We start from the raw sequence: 19889 nt of genomic DNA, 5'->3' as shown, positions 1-19889 counted from the left end.
ACAACTGGTAAACAGATTTCATTTTAGAAGGATAAGATGACACCAATAAGAATAGTTTTCTAAGCTAGCATGTGTATTTATGTAATGCTATCAGTGCACCTCTGTGGAAGTTGCTAAAAAGGTAATCATGGATGGATGGGCATATCCTACAAGTTACTATACATACTTTACAGTTCAGTTGCCACCTTTTTTAATCAGTGATCTCTAGGGCCAGAAGTAAAACAAACTGATTTTTGGTCTCAAGACTCAATTCCAAGACCTTTTTTCTCAGTTTTGTTTGCAAGTGCACGTACGTTGTAACTTTTCTTTTTGATTCAAGCTGGTAAGGCCAAAACCCTCTTATCTTTAGCATTTTCCAGTTTAAATCATAAAGGTATCCATTACTCTTAAATACCATGCCATTTGTTGAGAATAACTTCTTAATTTCCCATTGATGTTTAAATCTCCTCCCTCACAGAAATCCTACATTTAAAATGTCTTCAAACCCTCTGATTTTTAACTCACTGACTTCATCAAAATTAGTTTTAATATCTTTAGATAATTGACAACTGGTAGGACTGTAAATTAAGGGCAGAGAGGGAGTACAGTAAGCCTTCACCGGGAGAGATCAAGAGTTTCTATTACTTCAGATTACTAGCATTATTGTGCAGGATGGAATTCTTTTGTCCCTTCTCTGGGTAAACATTCTGACATTTGGGAGCTATATATATATAAAGAAAAGGGATTTCAAAACACAGACCAACATAGTACATAATAATGTCATGCTGCTTCCAGCAAGCAGTCTGGGTAAGTAAAGATAGCACATTGTAGCTTGAAGCTTTGCCAAAACTCTTCTTGAACAAAATCAATCCTCGCTACTTGAGCAGCTTCCAAAAGCACTCTAAAGAACACCTTTCTGCTACTGTAAGTAGCTCAGATAAAATGAACTCTTAATTGCAAAAGAAATGCCTGGAAATGAAAAGTGCTACTCTGAGCACATACAAGTATAACTCTGCATTTCAGTTGGAATGCACAACCCACAGCTACTCCTACCTTCCTCCAGAAAAGTATGCTTACATATTGACTAATGTTAGCATTTTATTAGCATGCTGATTTTGTATTTAAAGTAATAACATTTTATTATGGTGTTTGTTTTCACTTTTGCATAGGTTCACTATTATGAAGATGGTAATGTTCAGCTAGTGAGCCATAAAGACATACAAGATTCATTAACAGTATCTGTAAGTTATCTTTTTACATGGTCTCATATGTTGAAGTGACACATTTTATGTAGGTTTTGGATGTATTATTTAATATGACATTGTTCGGAGCTTTTGGTGCTCCACATGAGTTCTGACCTGTGTATTCTACACTGCAAATGTGTTTTCTTGTATGGTTAGACATTCTGACACAATCCTTTCACCATTTAGAAGTAGGTGAATACAATTGTACATGCAAGTAGATAGCTAGTATTTTTACATTGCATGTACATTTAGTAATAAATGCTGTCTTCTGTGATGTCTTCCAGAATCCTGTAATTTGAATTTGCTGCAAGACTTGTTATTGCTTGTCTCTTTTTAAAGAAACAAAGTACATTAATTTTAGTTGAGATTATAGCTAGAACTGTCTGCACTTCTTCTAATTCTTCTTAAACTGTTAATTGTAGGTAGCTGGATGAATGTTCAAGGAGTTTGGTTTGAAATATTGTATGTTAAACATTGTCTCCCTCCCCTCCCAGTTATTGCCACACAATTGGCAGTGTTTGCTTAGGAGAAGAAAGATCAGGGCTCTAAAAATAACAATATGTAAGGGGAGAACTCTAACTAGTACTAGCTTGAACTAGTACAACCTATCTGTAACCAAAGATGTCACCATTGCTTTCATGGACATTAAATCTATTTCTGGGATAGACAAAACTTAGGATATGCTGCAGTTGGGGCCTGTATCTAGCAGGCCTCAACATTAGTTGTTCCCTTCAATGGAGGTGGTTATACTGGATTAGGGAGATGTGTGTAAATAACCCTTTGTGTGAACACAATAACAGGTGCATCCTAAGGCTTGTTCAGTCTAGGAAATGGTGCTGAGCACAGCATGAATTAATAATTGCTGTTAATAAAATGCCATGACTTGTATAATACATGAGGAAGTGAATAAACATTTACACTTTCTGCTTGGGAGTGTCCTTTAATTAACTTGAATCAATGAAATTAAATTAGCAGAGGGATTGGAGAAAGTACAATTTGAAAGCATCTCAGATGGTCATGATATGCTAATGAATAACTGGGAACTGAGTGCCAAACTGGATTTAATGTAGAACATTGTGAATTAAAATAAAGCAAGGCTCACTGGCTTTCTTATCACAATAACAACATACAGAGTAGGAATGGGGGGTGATAAATAATTAAAACATTTTTTCCAGAAGTTGTAGACATGGAAATTACTCCTGCATCATAAGTGAAGGCACCAAACATTCCTGTGCCCATGTGATATGGAGTTCTATATTAGTTAGGTTCTGGATCACCAATCAGGACTGATCTGATGCCTAAGCATCTCTTCATAAAGCCTTCTCCTCTACACAAGGACAGGAGACATTTTTTGTCATATTTAGACTTCAGGTGCACAAGGCTTCACAGGCAAAGCCTGCTGTCCTCTTGCAGTGAGGAGGAAAGGTTCCTTGACTGAGTACTAGGGATGTAAAAAATTGTGTAAAAATGTAACCTTGTAACTGCTAAAAATCTTAGCTATTACACACACAGCAGGCTCTGCAGTATACTGTTATACTGCAGAGCTCAGTATTGCTTGTCAGACCTGCTCCCAGAGATATAGTGTGTAACCATAATGGAAACTGATAAGCTGATGCTTAAAAGCTTCAATAGCGACTTGCTCAAAAAGTAACTGGACAGTGGGTACTGCTGCAAATGTTCTTAAGCTTCACTAGTTTTCCTTTTTCCACCAAAGTGCTTAATTTGTACTTAAAGACTATATTTAGAAATATGTAGCATGAAAGCATAATTCAAGCATCCAAAACATAGTACCAAAAAAAGTGTAGCTACTCAGGTTTAGAAAACATGAGGTTTTTCAGCTTGAATTCTGAACTGAACAACTCTGAGAGCCCAATTAATCTATTCTTTCTGGTAGATGGAGGCTACTTTAAACATCTCATAATTGCAGGAAAAGTATTGACAGCTTTTTTAGGGCTATAACGTTTTAGTTACTTAATTTGTAAACAATCACTTTCTTTCTTAGAATGAAGCCCAAACAGCAAAGGAATTCATAAAAATTGTAGAGGCTGCAGAAAATGAGTATCAGGTATGACTTCTGAAACGTACAAAATATTTGTGTAAAACAATGCTTAATTTCAGCTAGTATTGTATGCACTTATTACATGAGTTTGGGGGCTTAGTCTATAAGTTAATTAGGAAAACTGGCTACTGAGAGTGAACGCAGTTTTGGTATTTCATTTCAATTATAAGGATCATTGCTATATTCATTTTATCACTTTTTGAGAAACTGAGTTGAGACAATTTAACTGTTCCGGTAACTTTTATTTCTACGCTGTAGCTATTACTGTTAACCTTATTTACCACCCTCAGCCCTTCTGATTGTTTCATATACTTGTGTCTCGTCTTAAATTAGACTGTGAGCTTTTGAGGGCAGATTTGTTTTTGTCAGTGCAGTGCCTTGCGTGGTTCTCACTTAAGGTTTCTAGGTACAAGTAAAATGCACGTAATTTCATTTTAGGAGTACTCAAGCTCTTGTGAAAGACCAGTCCACAGTTAAATACACTAGGTGAACACAACCAGATGGGAAAAATTAATATTATCTACATAAATAAGTTCGCATTTTTGTGGAAATTCCCATCCAAGTGAATCACTTTGGTTTTTTTCTAGCAGCTTTGGTAGATGTAAGAATAAGACCAATATTTCAAATTTATAGGATTTACAAAATACAACTTTTTAGGAGTCTTCTATGGAAATTTGAGTTCCATGTTCATTAAACTTTTGACATAAGGGATAACTTTCAGGCATGAAATTATATCCCACTTAGGTTAATTTATTAAAGCACCGAATACTTTAAATTCATATTACTAACAGTGGTTGTTGTAGAGCAGCCGTGGCCAACCTGTGGCTCACGAGCCGCATGTGGCTCCTGCCCCGTAAGTGTGGCTTGCAAAGCCGCTCTTGCGCATCCCTCCAACGACCCTTGCTGGCTCCCCACTTCCTGGCCCCTAGCTTCCCTGTGCTTACTGGGTTGGAGCTGCGGGGTTTTAAAAATGGCATCCAAGCTGGTGGCAGTCTTAAAGGGGCAGTCTCCCTTTTAATTTTTTTTGTTTTTGCTTGACAATTCTGGTTTGGGGGGGGGGGGGGGGGGGGGGGGGGTTTCTTTTGCGCTTGACAATCCTGGTGCGGCTCTTCGCATCTTTTCGGCCACTGTTTTGGCTGTCTTTTTTTAAATGGGTTGGCCACCCCTGTTGTAGAGCTTATTCATATTTAGGCTTGGAAGGATTGGATTTTTATTAGTAAGTGTTGATATCAGAATTGTGATGTAAGGAATTTGTTTTTAACTGTTATAAAGCTTTAATTTTTTGAATCTCAACATTGCTGTCATTAATTGTTGGACAGCCTTGTAATTGCCTGCAACTGAAAATTTAAATTCAACTTTTAAATTATGCTTAAAAATTAACAGCGATATGTTTGCATTTTTAAAATTCTGCCAGTCCTAATTATATTGCATGTACAAATTGACCATGTCCATAGAAAAAATTGTGAAGTGTTATGGTCATAGGTAATACTGCTAGCGCTCAAAAACTATATTTAACTTTATAAACCAAAACAGAGTTTGGGTTCCCATTTGACAGCTTATTATAAGTAAGCGAGATCTTAAAAATTTTTTAGATTATGTAATTTTAGTAAGGTTTAAAAATAGGAATCAATAGGTTACATATTATCCTGTGATCATTTGAATTATGTCTGCATGTGCCATTTTTCATTTCTTTTAGCTATTGACAGTGTTTGTTTTGAATAATTCAAATTCTTTGCTTTAACAGACTGCTATCAGTGAGAATTATCAAACTATGTCAGACACTACTTTCAAGGCCTTACGTCGACAATTGCCAGTTACCCGCACTAAGATTGACTGGAACAAGATCCTTAGCTATAAGATTGGAAAAGAGATGCAGAATGCTTAAGATGAAGATTGCATGACTGGATAATTTTAGTGTTCTTGTATACAAATAAAAATTATTACAAAAGTATTTGGAACTGTTGAGTCACCCAGTCAGCATGGGCTTTTGCCATTGAAAAATCACTGTAAGTAGTTTGGTTAGAGCACAAAGCTTAACTAATCAACATTTTTTCCCCAGTTTGCTTGTTTCCTTTCTCTCAGAGGATTGCAAAATCAATATAGCTGAAAACTTTCTTCTAGAGTTTCTGTTGTACCTTTTTTAATAATGAAAAGACCATGCCTTTAGATTTCAATATGAAAATCAAGAACGTTTTGAAAAATATTTTTGCATACAGTAATTGTCTTGCTTTCATATGACGTGAGCAATTTCTGACTCTTGCTGGATTCCCTGAAGAGTTCAGTGTGCACGTTTCTAGTTCATAGGCTCATGATGAATTTAGCCATATGTGCTACTGTAGAAATCCTCTATCCCTCCATTGGGTATAAGGTTGGGAAAAACATTTTCTATAGTATGTTAAAACCTTTCAAAATACTTATTCAGCTGGCTCAGTGTTAATGTTTAAACAAGCCCAGGGTCTTATGCTGTTTTAAGATTTTGAAATTAAAAATACTTATTACATTTAATGCTTTATTCCTGACAATTACTTAAATGAGTTCAGATTCCATTTGCCCTGGAGTTATTTTTTATCATACAACCACAAATGTAATATAACAAGGCATATTGTAATATATAATCCTGTACTCATTACCATGTCTGTTTATTTTTTTTCTTGGATTGAAATGTACTAAAATTCAATGTGACATTAAAATGCAGATTTTCTATTTATTTGAGTAGCAAATCAATTGCTGATTAATTTTGTTGTGTGGTATTTAAAAAAGATGGACACTACTTAAAATTGATATTCTCCCTTTGAAACATGTGGCCGCTTAAAGGTTGTATTAGAAATTTTGGGTACATATATAGTACGCTGTCATAGCACATTTCTCCTCCCCTCCTCCCCATTTGTAAGATGCAAGCTCATAATATTTCTCTGCTAAGGACTGCTTGAAGTTCTTATCTTATATCGGGGTAGCCAAATTTTCTTCCCCCTTTCTCTAATATTATTTTCAATAATATATTGAAAATGTACTTGAGATATTAAATATCGGTTAATTGAATAGCCAATTAACCTCATTAATTCTTATCTATACTTGACTATTCTGTAATCTCCAGGGATGGGGCCGCCGGCAGCCAGTGTGCTCGGCCCTACTCCTGAGGAGCCCCTTGCCATTCCACACTGTTGCCTCTGTATCAGAAGCAGCAGCGTCGGGTGCCAGGCAGGAACCAGTCTGCATAGGGAGCTAGTTTAAAAAGCAGCTACCCTTGCGGACTGGCTGCCTGTCTCACTATGCTGCTGCCTCTGATATACTTGCTGATTAGAAGAACCCCAAGACAAGAATGGGGAAGTGACTGGTTGGTTCAGTGGAATTGTTAATAGACAGCAATGCTCTGGAGCCTCTTATTTCTAGGCCATTGATTTGTATGGGCTAGGTTCATACTAATTCAAGTCCCGATGCCCTATCGGAAACCAGCTTTTGATCTCAGTTCAGTTCCTGGTAGATGGACACGGGTAATCACCCATGAATGTTGTCCTTATTGTTTGGAAAGAACTGCCAAGCAGCAATTAACCACAGAGAACTCACTAACACATTACCCTCAGATGTGGTCTTTCTAGGATCAGACATATTGGAGAGATGGAGAATAGGCAGAGCATTAGCAATTCAATCTTATTGTGTGAACTTTCTAACTCTGGCTATTACTCCTATACCTTGAACAGCATAATTCCATTCCAACTGTGCATAATAGCATTGTATGTTAAGTCACTTCTCCAGTTACACATTGGATCCAATACACCATCAATGGAGTGTGTACCTGCTGCTACAGTAGCAGGTATTTTTGTTGCTTTTCACAAATGGAACAGCTTCAGAATGGCTAAACTCTCTTAAAATTCTGCCATGTATACCTGCAGGATGGCTTTGAATGGCACTTCACCCTCTCTGTCCTTCTCAGTCTGTGAAAAGAAGAGAAAAGGCTGCATCATAGGCTTTTTGAGTACATATCAGAAAAACACACAAACTTTGTGTGGGGGGGAGGGGTTGGTTCTTTTTCTCACAGGACTTCTACTTATGGAATAGAAAAACTTATTTTGTACTGGGCAATGTGAATGTTTGAAACATTTCCAATTTGTATTTTTGTAAAAGTGGTCATGTTTTTCTTTGGTTACATGCCACTTAATGCAGTTTATGCAGCTCCAACATTATGCCATATGCTAGCTGTACATTTATTTTTCACTTCCATTAAGAGCTCAGGAATTTCTGTACAAACAGTAGACCAGTCACTTCTTATCTTTTATATGCATTAGTTTGTTCAGCTAGATAAGACATCTGACCATTTCATAGCAGCTCATTTTTTTATGTTCTGTTTATTTAATCATGTATTCTCACCAGTTTTAATCTATGTATCATTCTAAATTGTACATTGTAACATGCAAAATAACCAGTCTTCATAGGCTATGTCTACACTACTAGGTTATTTTAAAATAACTCCCGAATAACTATTTTGAAATAGTCCGTCGAAATTAGTCTCCTTTAATGTGGATACGCTATCTCAACTTAGAGCCCCAGGAAGCACTAATGAGTAATTACTTTGAATGACTCTGGGGGGTAGTTATTTTGAAACAGCAACTGAGCATCCACATTAACCCTATTTCAAAATAGGTGGTGTTCCTTGTAGAATGAGGAGTTATTCCGAAATAGCAAGCCCTGCTGTGTGGACTCTCACCTTGTTGTTTTGAAATAATGGGAGTTACTTTGAAATAACTCAGTAGTGTAGACATGCCCTTATTGATGAACCCATATCCCTGTGCCAGTCAGTGTGTGGCCTAAGCATGTCATGCATGTAGATGCTGGTTTAACTTTGTGCCTTAGGTGTCTAATGTGATGAATGTGGCAGTGTAATCTCATTTTTTTAGTAATAAAAACTTAGTTATAGCTGTGCCAACTTTGTAGTTGAAACTGTTCTGAATACCATAGAGCCACTCTGTCTACAGTTGTAGACTAGAGATGTTAAGGACTAGTCAACAAGCATTTGCTTTTCGGATAGTCCAGGGGCAGCCAACCTAAACCTGAGGAGCCAGAATTTACCAATGCCCATTGCCGAAGAGCAACATTTATGTCACCAGCCCCAATCATCTCCCCACCACCACTCTCAGCACATCCCACCCACAGGCAACCCCGCCGGGCAATGCCTCCTTCTCCTTTTCCTCCTGCCCACTGTGATCAGCTCTTTCTCAGTAAGAGACACTGGAGGGGGGGAAGCATGGGTGTGACAGGCTCAGTGGAGAGAGTAGGAGATGGCAGGATCCTAGGAGGAAAGGGTGCAGGGGGAACAATAAATAAATGGAGATATACCTTTCTCATAGAACTAGAAGGGACCTTGAGAGGCAGGACTAAATGCCATCCCTGACGGATTTGCCCCAGATCCCTAAATGGCCTCCTGAAGGATTGACCTTACAACCCTGCATTTAGCAGGCCAATGCACAAACCACTGAGCTATCCCTCCCCCGATGCCCAGGGCAGAGCTAGGGAACAGTGAACACCCTCCAACCCAATGGAATATTGGCACCTGTAGCTCCAGCCCTGGATTTGGTACCTATGTAAGGAGCTGCATATTAACTTCTGAAGTCATAGGTAGGCCACCCCTGGGATAGTCTGACTAGAGAGCGCAGCAACAAAAGGGGAAGGGGGAGAGAATACTTCCAAGTGGCAGTGCCACACAGCTGATCCGTGGCTCAGCTGTGCAGCACTCTCCCCTTTAAAATGCCAAAGCGCTATGGAGCCCGGGGTCAGCTGGAGACTCCCCTTCTAATTCCGGGCTCAATGGCTTTGAAATATACAAGAGGTCCCACTGGGGACTCTTATACATTTCAAAGCAGGCACCCATGTGCAGCCCAGAGTCAGCAGGACTTCCTGCTGGCCCTGAGCTGTACGTGCAGTTCTGCATTTCTCCTTTGAAATGTACAAGAGCCCCAGTGGGGGCTCTTGTACATTTCAAAGGAGGAATCTGGAAGTGCCTATGAGCTAGTTGAGTAGTAGATGGAAATTCCATCTAGTCAATTAACTGCAATTTAACGTCCCTATTGTAGTCTAGATTTTAATTACTCAAAGCTTGCAATTTTCCTTGGAATACAATTGTCAAGCTATACAATAGAAAACCCTAACCTCATTGAAAATGGATATTAATTAGGTGCAGGAGTAGAGACTACTTGTTTTTTTCCACCCTCATATTTCCCCTCATTGTTCTGTACAGGGTGCAGTGAAAAGAAGCTTGCTCCTCTTATCTCAGAAAATAACCCCAAATGAAACCATGGATGTGCTCTAATTCCTTAGCAGTGTACTGGCTCTGGATCATTGCTATCCCCACCAATGTGGAGACCTCCAATGTGAAGATGCTTCTGGGTTTTGGTAGAGAGGAACAGTGTCACAGGGGTCCCTATGCATTGGGTGATTAGTGGGATGGCAAACAGTAAGATCTAATCTAAATATTAAGGGACAAAGGAGAATCTGCACTTCAAACAAGTCTTGAGCAAGGCTGAGAACTTAGAGCTAATTCCATTCTTGGCTCTGAATTTGTATCTGTAACTTAGTTTACCCAGATAAAGCAACAAAATTTGAAATATATTAATAGCTTTTTCTCTCACTTATCTTTCCTTGCTAAGATGAAACTGACAGCTACAAGTCTGTTCTTGTTTCATGCAGGATTTAAAATCTGAAGATTGCTAGTTTGAAATAACTCAGTGAAAAGAAACCAGAAGTCTAAGTTAACCTGTAGCTTTTAAATCTGTTGACAGAAGCTACATTCATGCAAAAAAAAAAAAGTGAATACAAAGTTTGATTCAAAATCATCATGTGGATTTGTATTACTTTATTATTTGTAAAAACAGTAAGCTCTAATAGGTTTCTGCTCAGAGCATTGTGAAGAATGTCTCTTTTAGTTTGAAAGATGTAGTTTCCAATTCTGAAACATATAAACATTACTTTTTAACTTCAGTATTGTTATATCTTGAAGATTATTTTGAGATGGAGAATAAAGTGAGTGTAGGACCTAATTTTCATTTTGCTTCAAGTCAAGTAAATCACTGGTGTGGGATAATCCAACTAGCAAATTTGTTACCTGATCATTAGGGGGTAGAAACTATAGTGTAATAAAGGGAGGGATGTTTTGTTGAACCAGCAATCTAACCTACCCATTTAGTACTGTAATGAAACTAATAGTCTAAAATAAAGAACTTATTACTCAAAGTAGTAATTTGGTGTATGAAATATTAAAGAGTAGGGCAAACTCTTAATCCAGCCTAAATGAAAAATTATGACATAACTACCATTTTTGTATGGTAACTGGTAAAATGCAACCATTCCAGTCCAACAAGTATAGCCATAGCCTAAATCAACAGCATATTAAAGAACTTATAGCTGTAGTGCTGCTAGTACAGATGCTCTAAAATGACTGGAGGGAGCTCTCCCATTGACTTAATCTACTCAAATGAGTGGCAGTAGCTATTTCGATGGGAGAAACTCCCCTGGGTGACATAGTGCGTCCCTATCAACGCTTAGGTTGATATACCTTCTGTTGCTCATGAGCTGGCTTAGTCATACCCTGAATAGCATACAATATCTACCGAAGCTGTATGTAGCCATACCCTAAATTAGTGAGAGCATAATCAGGCCTCCAATCTACTTGTTTTAGAGACAAACAGACACCTAACATAGCTACCATCCTTTTATGTAAGTTCTTGAAAATTTCAAGAATCAAGTCATTCAAACTTTCCTCCCTCCACAGCTCCGAAGCTCTTACATTTGCTTTCAGATTTTCAGAAGCAAGAAAAGCTAAACTTCAACTAAAATAAGATGAAAATACTTTACTATTGTGGGAGGAAAAATATTTGGAAGCATCTCCCTCTGTACTGGTTTGGTACTTCAGTGACTCCAATTATAAACAATTCTTCGAGTAGTGTCCTCGTGGGTGTTCTACTTTAGGGTGCTGGTGTGTCTTTGCACCAGCGACTGGAGATTTTTCTAGCAGTCTCCACGGCGCCATGCACGTGCCAGGGTGCCCCCTCGTGCTGATTGTGTCCGTTAGGTGTGTGAGTGGTGCAGCTCCCTCAGTTCTTTCTGTACTGTCTTCGTCAGCAGCCAGCTTTTTCTCTTGCCCATTTCAACAACAAAAAATTAAAAAAAACCTGTTACTTTCCCATGGTTTCCTCATACTTCTAAGTTTTAAGATCCCCCCCCCCCCCCAACAACAAAAAAAATACTTCCGTTGTCATCGGCCTGCCGCATTTTGCCAGGCCTAATGCCGGGATCTCCCAGCTTCAAGAGATGTGAATGTTACCAAGATGCTATGCCCGTCTCAGACAGGCATTCCTCGTGCATAAAGTGCCTCGGAGAAGCCCATCAGACAAGTGTCCTCCCTGCTCTAACTTGACAGCCAGAGCATGCTGCAACCGTGCCAACAGGTTAAAACCTTTCTATACGAAAAGTCGCTCCAGCCAGCTTCTGAGGATGCATCATCTTCCTCGAAATCAACATCCGAGCTGAAAGGTATGGACAAAATGCGTCCCTCTACCTCTTCTGGCAAATCTGTCCAAAACCAGGCTGTCCCTGGCCAGATCCCTACTCTCAGCACTGACTTCCACAAGGGTCAGCACCGCAGACAGGCGGTGGCATGGCACCGTGCAAGATGCCAGAACCGCATAAGAGGGTGCCCTTAGAGCCCAAATAAAAACAACAGTCATCCACTGTACCAGTCGCACCATGTAGCCTTCACAGGCATCGGTCAGCACTGGTCACGGTACCTAAGAGACCCCGTGCTGACATGCCGCCTCCCAAGTATTCGTTGTTGCCTACACCCACGGCACCAATACTACACAAATCTCGGCACCGAGACATGAGCATATATGATGCAGGTCTCCTGATGAGCTGTCTTTCATCGGCCACCGTTGTCTCCATGCTCCTCTACACAATCGGAACATTCACACAGATAATTGATTCTGCCAAACTCCCCAAGCAAAGCTGGCACTGAGCCATGCAGCTGCTTCTCTTCCAAACATTCTATCCCAGCACAGGGAGCTCCATCTTGGGATACTGCTCCTATTATGTACACGTATCCACCGCTGCCGCCACCACGCCACTCCCTTAGCCCGGGCAATGGCAACCATGAAACCATGGGATTCATGTTCTCATAGGAAGAGTCTTTCTACGTTGCGCCTTCAACAACATCCAGAGAACCACTCCACTCTTCCCAGTTTACAACAGCCGTGATGACACTGAACTCCCCTATCCAAACTGAGATGGAAGACTCTTTATCCGAAGGTGAAGACTGGTTCCCTGTGCATAATTCTCCTTCCTCACCACCCCGGCCCCAATGGATGACTCCAGAAAGTTCTAAGAACTTTTTATAAGGGTGGCATTAGCGCAAGAGCGGGATTTCCAGGAAAATAATCAGCGTAGTGGCATTGCGCAAGAGGGTTTTTCTTGCGCAAGAAGGGGCAGTGTAGACAGCTACTTCTTACGCAAGAGCCTCTTCCGCAAAAATGGCGGCTCCTTAGATATGCAAATGAGTCTCAGCGATATTCCACGCTTAGCCTCATTTGCATAGCTCTGGTACAAGATCGTGCCAGTGTAGACATAGCCCCTGGTGAGAATAGATACCACCATAGCGAGCACAGTGTGAACACCCAAAAGAGATTAATAACTGCAGCAGATGTATGCCAATTGTCAGTTATGTTGACAAAATTTTGTAGTGTAGTCATGCCCCTACATCAGAGTAGTCCATAGCTCAGTGGATACAACACCTGCCTGAGAGGCAATGCCTCCCCCTTGTCCCTCTCCTAATAAAGGGGAGAACTGGAGCTGGATATTCTACATCTCAGACAAGTTTGCTGAAAGTTATGAGAAGGGTCCCACCACCTCTGGCCATTTTGTGTGCAGGGAAGAATGTGCCCAATTAATTCCCTCAAGAAATATCTAAGCTGCTTAATCTTGAGTTCCTGTTTGCTCATCCCTGACAGTAGTAAGTGCTTCCTTGCATTCTGGAATTAAGCAATTAACTCTCCTGTGGGAAGTGGAGGAGGGGAGGGAGTGCTTTAGGACATTTTGTTGACATTACCCCTGTTTGTGTTGATTAGGACAGATGTAAAACTAAAGTGCTGTATGTGTTAATTGCAGGAATTTTAGAAAGAAAGGTCAAAGTGGGAGAGAGGTTTCACTCTGGTGTACTAAAGAAACTAGCAAGGCTTCACTAACTGAATAACCACACTGAAAATATTTCTCATAAAAAGATTAAATATTTAATCCCTGGAAAAGTCAGTGTCTCTTCTACCTTTCCCATCCCCCAAATTTCTTCCAAGAAAGTAAACTTTGACTTCCTTGCCTTTGGGAGAATTGAGAGACTGATTTACTGTCCTCCTTCAACCTAAAATGGGGAGGGAGAAATGCTTCTGGGTCCCTCTCCACTCTGTCAGCCATCTGTCTTTGCTGCTTTCTCCCACAGCCCCATTTGCCTTTGGGAATACACAGAACGTGTAGACATGCCAAATTCTGACTTGCCAAGAACTCTCTTTGACCAAAGTCCAATCTTGCTTTCATTATTTCTTATCAATCCTAAGTGCTCACATCCTCATTGGCCCTAAATAGCTTCTGGGTATTCTGGAGGGAGCAAGTTTTCTTCATAAAATATTTCACAGAATACATGGCTCATAGTGATTGACAGAAAATACTTAAACTGCTGCTAGCTTATTATTTTGATGGGAGGCTTTCAAGAAAATGTCTGTGTGCGTTAGTAAGTAATATTGTGAGGTTCACTGTTTGGCAGACCACCTACAATTGACGTGAGAAATGTGTGCGCCCAGGTAAAATTCAGGTAAAACAAACAAAAAAAGGATGAAAATATTTTTTTAACCTGAAAGGTAAAGAAAAAAGCAAAATAAGTGTAATGCTCTGTTCTCATTTAAGAATAACATTTCACAACCTGAAATTTTACTTCATTTTGAACTTTAATTGCTCATTCCAATAGCCCATTTAAGTTGTTTTGTATCGATTATTTTATTAATACAGGAGCTGGCCCAAATTGCATTTCCTGCCTTTTTCATAGCACTGCTTTTCAATAAAGATTTAAAACAAGGCTTTCTCTCTGCTGCATCTTGGCTAACTTTTAAAATGTGTTCTTGCTCACCTCCTTTGGCAATATCTTTAGTGACCTGGGAAGCCTTCAGAAGGTGCTTTGCAGGACATTGGTTGGCTGTTCACTGTGATACTGCATCCCTCTATTTTTATGGAAATGTATTTTGAATATGCATAATTTAAATATAATTTATGAAAAAAGGGACACGTAGTCTATCATTCAAGAGGGCTGTTGGTAGCAAAGTTTCACTTCAAAGGTGAAAGTGCTGCGGGGAACCCGGCCCCCCTAGCCCCGGTCTCCATGTGGCGCTGCCACTTTGAAATGCCATGGGGAGCCCGGCATCAGGCTCCACTAGTCGTTCACATCCCTATAGCAGGTAAGTTTAAAATCTTTTTTGTTTATTTTTAAATGTATTTTTTTCATTGAAGTCTACAAGTTTATTCTGTTATGGCCTGGGTGCCTCAATCAATAAACTTCTGAACTTGTTTTTGCTTTTTAAAATGTCTTAATTCTTAGGATCCCTCTTCAATGGAATATAAAATGGGGAAATTGTGCATGAAAGGAAAGAATATGAAGATTCAACATGTCTTTAAAGAACATTTTAGTTCACATATAGTGCAAAAATGCTCAGGATCATGGTGTATAATCATTTGCAAACATGATTATCTAACGAGTTCTTTCTCTAAGCCTTAGTGTTATTGGCAATAGTAAGGTACCGGTATTGATTTGTTCATGAGTGTTTTCAGTGAGTCATAATCAAGGATATCGTATAGGTACATAATGTGTACTTAATGTAAAAAGTTAAACTATTTCATACATATGGGTAAATGTAGCATCTGCCTTTGTTTCTTGTTTACCTTTCTAATGAATAATATGTATAGGAATAGTGGAAGAGCATGCTACCATGGGTCTGAAACATTGGGTTGTTGCTAGTTCTCTTACCCACGATGTAACCTTGCGCTAGCCACTTAGGCAATCTGATTCATTTTCCCCCTCTATAACCATTATAATACTTCTCACTGTAAAGATATTTGAGATTCTTGGAATAATAGCATGACATGACTGCAAAGTATTAATTATTGTGGAAATAGAAATGGTAATACATACTGAAGGAGAAAGCAAGGTAAAAGACTGATTAAAATATATGCTTTAAATGGGCAAGTCTATAAATGCTTTGTCATTCTGGCCTTTTTCAGAATGCGGAGAAAATAGAACAGAATGACTTAGAAAGGCCAAAACAATTCACTCTAGTTTTCAACTAAAAGAATTAGAAATATCAGATGTTAATGTATAAACATTTAAAAAATCTTTGCAATCTTGATCAAAATCTTGGAAGTAATATCAGATAACAGAGCTATACATCATACAGTAGAAAGCAATCATAGATGTTAAGGCATATCTAGTGGGGTTGTCTATCCAGGGTCTGTTCTATTCATTTTTTTCATTGACTGATAACAGAAGTGTGAGTAAACTTACAAAATCTCCTGATGACACCAAACTGGGAGGGACTGCAAGTGCTTTCGGGGACAGGATTAGAATTTAAAACCACCGTGAAAAATTAAAGAATTGATCTGAAATCAAAAAGATTAAATTTAATAAAAGTGCAAAGTATTTCACAAAGGAAAGGGGAAAATACAACTACAAAATGGGGATTTAGAGTGGGCACAAATTGAACACAAGTCAACACTAATACAGTGGCAAAAACACCCCGCTTAACATTCTGGGGTGCATTAAAAGATTGTCATATATATGTAAGACAAAGGAGGTAATTGTCCCACTCTACAAAAATAGTAGTGAGGCCTCCACTGGTCCAATTTTGGGTGCCACACTTTAGGAAACTGAACTGAAGAGTGCAGAGAACAGAAACCAGAATGATAAAAGGTTTAGAAAACCTGATTTAATGAGAAAATGTTAAAAAGCAACAACTGTGAGCAAACTTTGTCTTGAGAAAAGACTGATAATCTTCAAATATGTTAAGGCTGATATAAAGAGATGCTGATAATCTTCATATACATTGAAGGTAGGTCAAGTAGTGAGATCCTTTCATCTCTACATTTCAGTGATCCTATATTTAGTTGCATAATACAAGAACAATAGTTTTAAGAGTAAACTATGTAGATAAATAATTTGTTTTAGACTAAGAATACACTCTTATGATTAGAGAAAACTTAGGTTTATTGCCACAAAATAAATAACTGCTCTATTGAAATAACACTGATATTAGTTTGCAGGGAAGTTTGTGATGCCTTACTCTTCCCTTTTCTTTTTTAAAACCATGAAAGAGAAGCTTAAACATTTAAAATGCAGTGCTGTTTTGCACCTACACTCCTGCTTTTCATTTACTGAATGTAACTAAACTAAATTAAACATGAGTGTTAACAGACCTTTCCAAATTGGTATTTTCTGATTAATGGCTTTGGTGATTCATTTAGTGACATCTTTTCTTCTGAGCCACCATTACACCAATGTTCCACTAGGTTAGTTTTGGTCATCACATGACATTGGAGGAGCCATTTTTGGATGAAACAAAGACAACATCCTAAATTTTTGTCATTGATTTAAAATTCCATAGTGCTGTTAATCTTGATATCCTGTTTTAACAAAGTGTAGGTCTGAGATAACATAATTAAACATACAGGAGGCCTCAGGTGAATAGATAAGCAGGTTAAAAATAGAATATTTGTATTTTAGATGGATCCAGATGCTAGAAGATAGAATATCTAAACAAGTTAAGATAAGGGAAGGGACTATCCTTGGAAACAATTACAAAAAACAAAACATTTTACACTAAGAAGTGGATTTCTTATCCATTTGTGTATCTTTTTATTATTACTGTAGGAGTTTTGCTTGATCTGTTCCACAGTAAAAATAAATGAGCTTTATAAAAGTGTAGAAGTGCCCAAAGACTAGATGATTCAAGACCTATTGGGCCCTATCCAAATAAGTATATATGAAACAAACAACATTTTTATTCTGAAATTATTAAAGGGGCTTACAAACAAACATTAGGGTAGTGCAAATAGTTCGCAAAACAAGTCTGAATTCATGTGAAATCACAGTGCAGCTGGAGCTCAGTTGGATTTGAGACCATCACCCCAAGCCCTGGAACAATGTGCAAACTGGGGATGCAGCTGTGTGTTGTAACCCCATTCTCTTGTCGGTATCTCTCAAGGTAGCAAAAAGCCAGCTCTGTCTGCCCCATGCCTCAGGCCCTGGGCTAAGGATTTATAAACAAGCTATCAACCTTAGCAGATAAACTTAGAGCCAATGGGATTCCACTGTAACTGGGCTAGAGCTTAGGCTCTGAGAGAAGCCATCAAAATTCTCTTCCTCTTTGGAAAGGGTTGAACAGTATCTGTAAAAAAGATTCATTCTTTTTTTAGAGGTTCAGCTTTGGTCAGAATCCAACCTCTAAGCAAGCCAGTTTTCTACCAGCACCTGCAAACAGACTTACCCAAGGCTGTTCATTTCAAGTGCGTTTTTGTGGAATCAGTTTAATTAGGGTCACTCAACTGCAGCTGTAAAATGGAGCACGGTAGGCACAGATGGAAAGAAGCAGGCAGAGATTTGGGGTGAGGCGATTGTGTTTATATAGGGTTTTAAAAACAAATGTTCTTTATGTGGCGGCTGGAAGAGATGCCTGCATGGAAACCCTGAGAGGGGGCGGCCGGGGGAGCCTGCTTTGGGAGGCATGAATCATCCCATAAATACACACTGAGAGGTTGTGGCAGCAGAGAGCAGGGTTGGCTTTTTTTTTCCGCTCTCAAAAACATGGCTGAAGCTGGGACAGGCTTTCTGGAACAGCTCAAGTCCTGCATCGTCTGGTCATGGACTTACCTCTGGACCCTGTGGGTCTTCATCATGCTTTTCCTGGTCTACATCCTAAGGGTGCCTTTGAAGATCAATGACAATCTAACCACAGGTAAACCACATTCTCCACGGAAACCTCGCGGGCGCTTTCCCGCAGCCCTGCCTGCCTCCCAAAGTTAGTGCAACTTGTGCGGGAGAGAGGGACACGTCTGCAGGCGGAGCCGGCCAGGGCGCTCTCTCTGCGGCGCTGCCAGGCTGGGGAGGTGGGTTATACTGGAAAGTTCAATTCCCCCCCCCCTCGCGCTCCAGCTCAGACTCCTGAGCTTCCTTTGCAGCCTGGCACACGAGCCGCGGATCCCCCGTCCCTCGCCCTTGCAGGCTCAGGTGCCCTTTCGCTGCCGGAGCCGTGAGGGGGGGAGGGCGCGCAAGAGCTGCCCGCTGCTTGGCTAAACACGCTCTGCTGCTGGCTGCTCTCCCGCCTAGGCCAGGCGCGAGAGCCGCGGGGCAGCCTCGCTCTGCGGCTGTGCACGGAGCAGGGACGGTTCATTGCCTGCCCCGCTCCGCCTGGGTTGCTGAGAGCCGAGGAAGAGGAGACCGCCCCCCTCCCCTCTGCCCCGGGGACGCTGGGGTTCAGAATAGTCTCCCCCCTCCCCCGCATCTGCTCGCCGCTGCAGCCCGCTTCTCCAGTCGCTGCGGCCACTTTTCCCCGCCAGGGCCAGCGAAGCGCTCGCTGCCCGCAGCGGGTGGGGGTGTGCGGCGTGGGGCAATGCGGCGTGCGCCTGGGGCTGCCCGCGGGGGCGTGTGAGTGCTCGGGCCTGAGGACAGAGCCGAGCTTGGCCTCCTGATAACTGTCCTGTCTTCCCTACTCGGGGACAGCCGGGGCTGCCTCTCCAGCCAGGCAAGCGGTCCCAAGAGGCGGTATTTATTCAGAGCTGAGATTCTGCCTTGGAGAAGTGCCACGGCCTGGATCCTTTTTGCAGGAAGGTGCTGCTTTTAGCAACTGGCTGCAATGACTCCTAAGTGAGGATCTGTGGGAATCCGCCTCCCCAAGCCGTGTAATGCAGGGCACTTGCAAGCCACACAACACAGCTGGGGTCTGATGCCAGCCTCAAGACACGTTTAAAAAATGATATCAGGTGCTCAAACTGCTGAACACTGCAGTTAGTTAAAATCCTGTTTGTAAAAGATCCCGTGACAAAAGTCAAATGTTAGGGTAAATCAGAACACAGTTCTAATCATGGTGGTTTTCCTAATATTTTGTTAAAGAAATTCATGTCTGTGGTGAGGCAATTTGGTTTAGCAGAGGAGAGAGTTTGGCCTGGTGACTGATACATTTGCAAGGATCATCATAGTTTGCATATGTGGGGAGGTATGTATGAATTTTTAGAGGCAACTGCTTCCTGCCTGCCAGTCAGGAGTTCACTCCCCCCCCCCCCAAATCCTCTGTGAATTGGGAGACTGCTCCTAGAATATGGGGCATTGTGGTTTATGAGGAGAAATAAAAGGGAGCTATTGTAATTTGGTCATAAGTTTAGAGACTCTTGTAATTAAAGCAATATGTTATGCTTTACTAGGGAAATCCAAACCTGTGTATCAATAAGGCTGTCTTAAATGTGTTAAAATGATAACTTCCATGGCATCTTCACTATGTTCCCATTACACCTCTGGCATTTAAGGTAGTGACAAAGCTCCTCCA

At 40.5% G+C, this 19889-nt stretch overlaps 2 protein-coding genes and 1 long non-coding RNA gene across 7 annotated transcripts in view; 2 read left to right on the top strand and 1 right to left on the bottom strand.

Moving 5' to 3' along the window:
- The window catches only part of CAPZA2 (capping actin protein of muscle Z-line subunit alpha 2), a 46350-nt gene extending 40361 nt beyond the window's left edge, over positions 1-5989 (top strand). Inside the window, exons 8-10 of the mRNA XM_075929194.2 lie at positions 1149-1220; positions 3226-3288; positions 5027-5989. Coding sequence (XP_075785309.1) covers positions 1149-1220; positions 3226-3288; positions 5027-5167 — 276 coding nt within the window. The 3' untranslated portion in view covers positions 5168-5989. The remainder of the gene's footprint in view (positions 1-1148; positions 1221-3225; positions 3289-5026) is intronic.
- Positions 5990-6617: 628 nt separating this feature from the next.
- On the bottom strand, positions 6618-18360 carry LOC112545698 (uncharacterized). Its single transcript, XR_003089244.3, has 3 exons — positions 18221-18360; positions 15860-15954; positions 6618-7214 (listed from the first exon to the last, which is right to left on the bottom strand). It is a non-coding gene; the product is annotated as an uncharacterized LOC112545698 (long non-coding RNA).
- Positions 17238-19889, top strand: part of ST7 (suppression of tumorigenicity 7) — a 241517-nt gene continuing 238865 nt past the window's right edge. The window contains exon 1 of one of the 5 annotated variants that reach the window (XM_075929169.2): positions 17238-18305. In XM_075929169.2, coding sequence (XP_075785284.2) covers positions 18155-18305 — 151 coding nt within the window. In that variant the 5' untranslated portion in view covers positions 17238-18154. The remainder of the gene's footprint in view (positions 18306-19889) is intronic. The other 4 variants (XM_075929170.2, XM_075929167.2, XM_075929166.2 and 1 more) reach the window with 4 other exon arrangements.

The sequence above is a fragment of the Pelodiscus sinensis genome, chromosome 1 (genome assembly GCF_052426305.1).
Source record: "Pelodiscus sinensis isolate ZL-2025 chromosome 1, ASM5242630v1, whole genome shotgun sequence".
Taxonomy (NCBI): domain Eukaryota; kingdom Metazoa; phylum Chordata; order Testudines; family Trionychidae; genus Pelodiscus; species Pelodiscus sinensis.
Note: the sequence above shows the minus strand (reverse complement) of the source record. Positions and strands in the feature narration are given on the sequence as shown.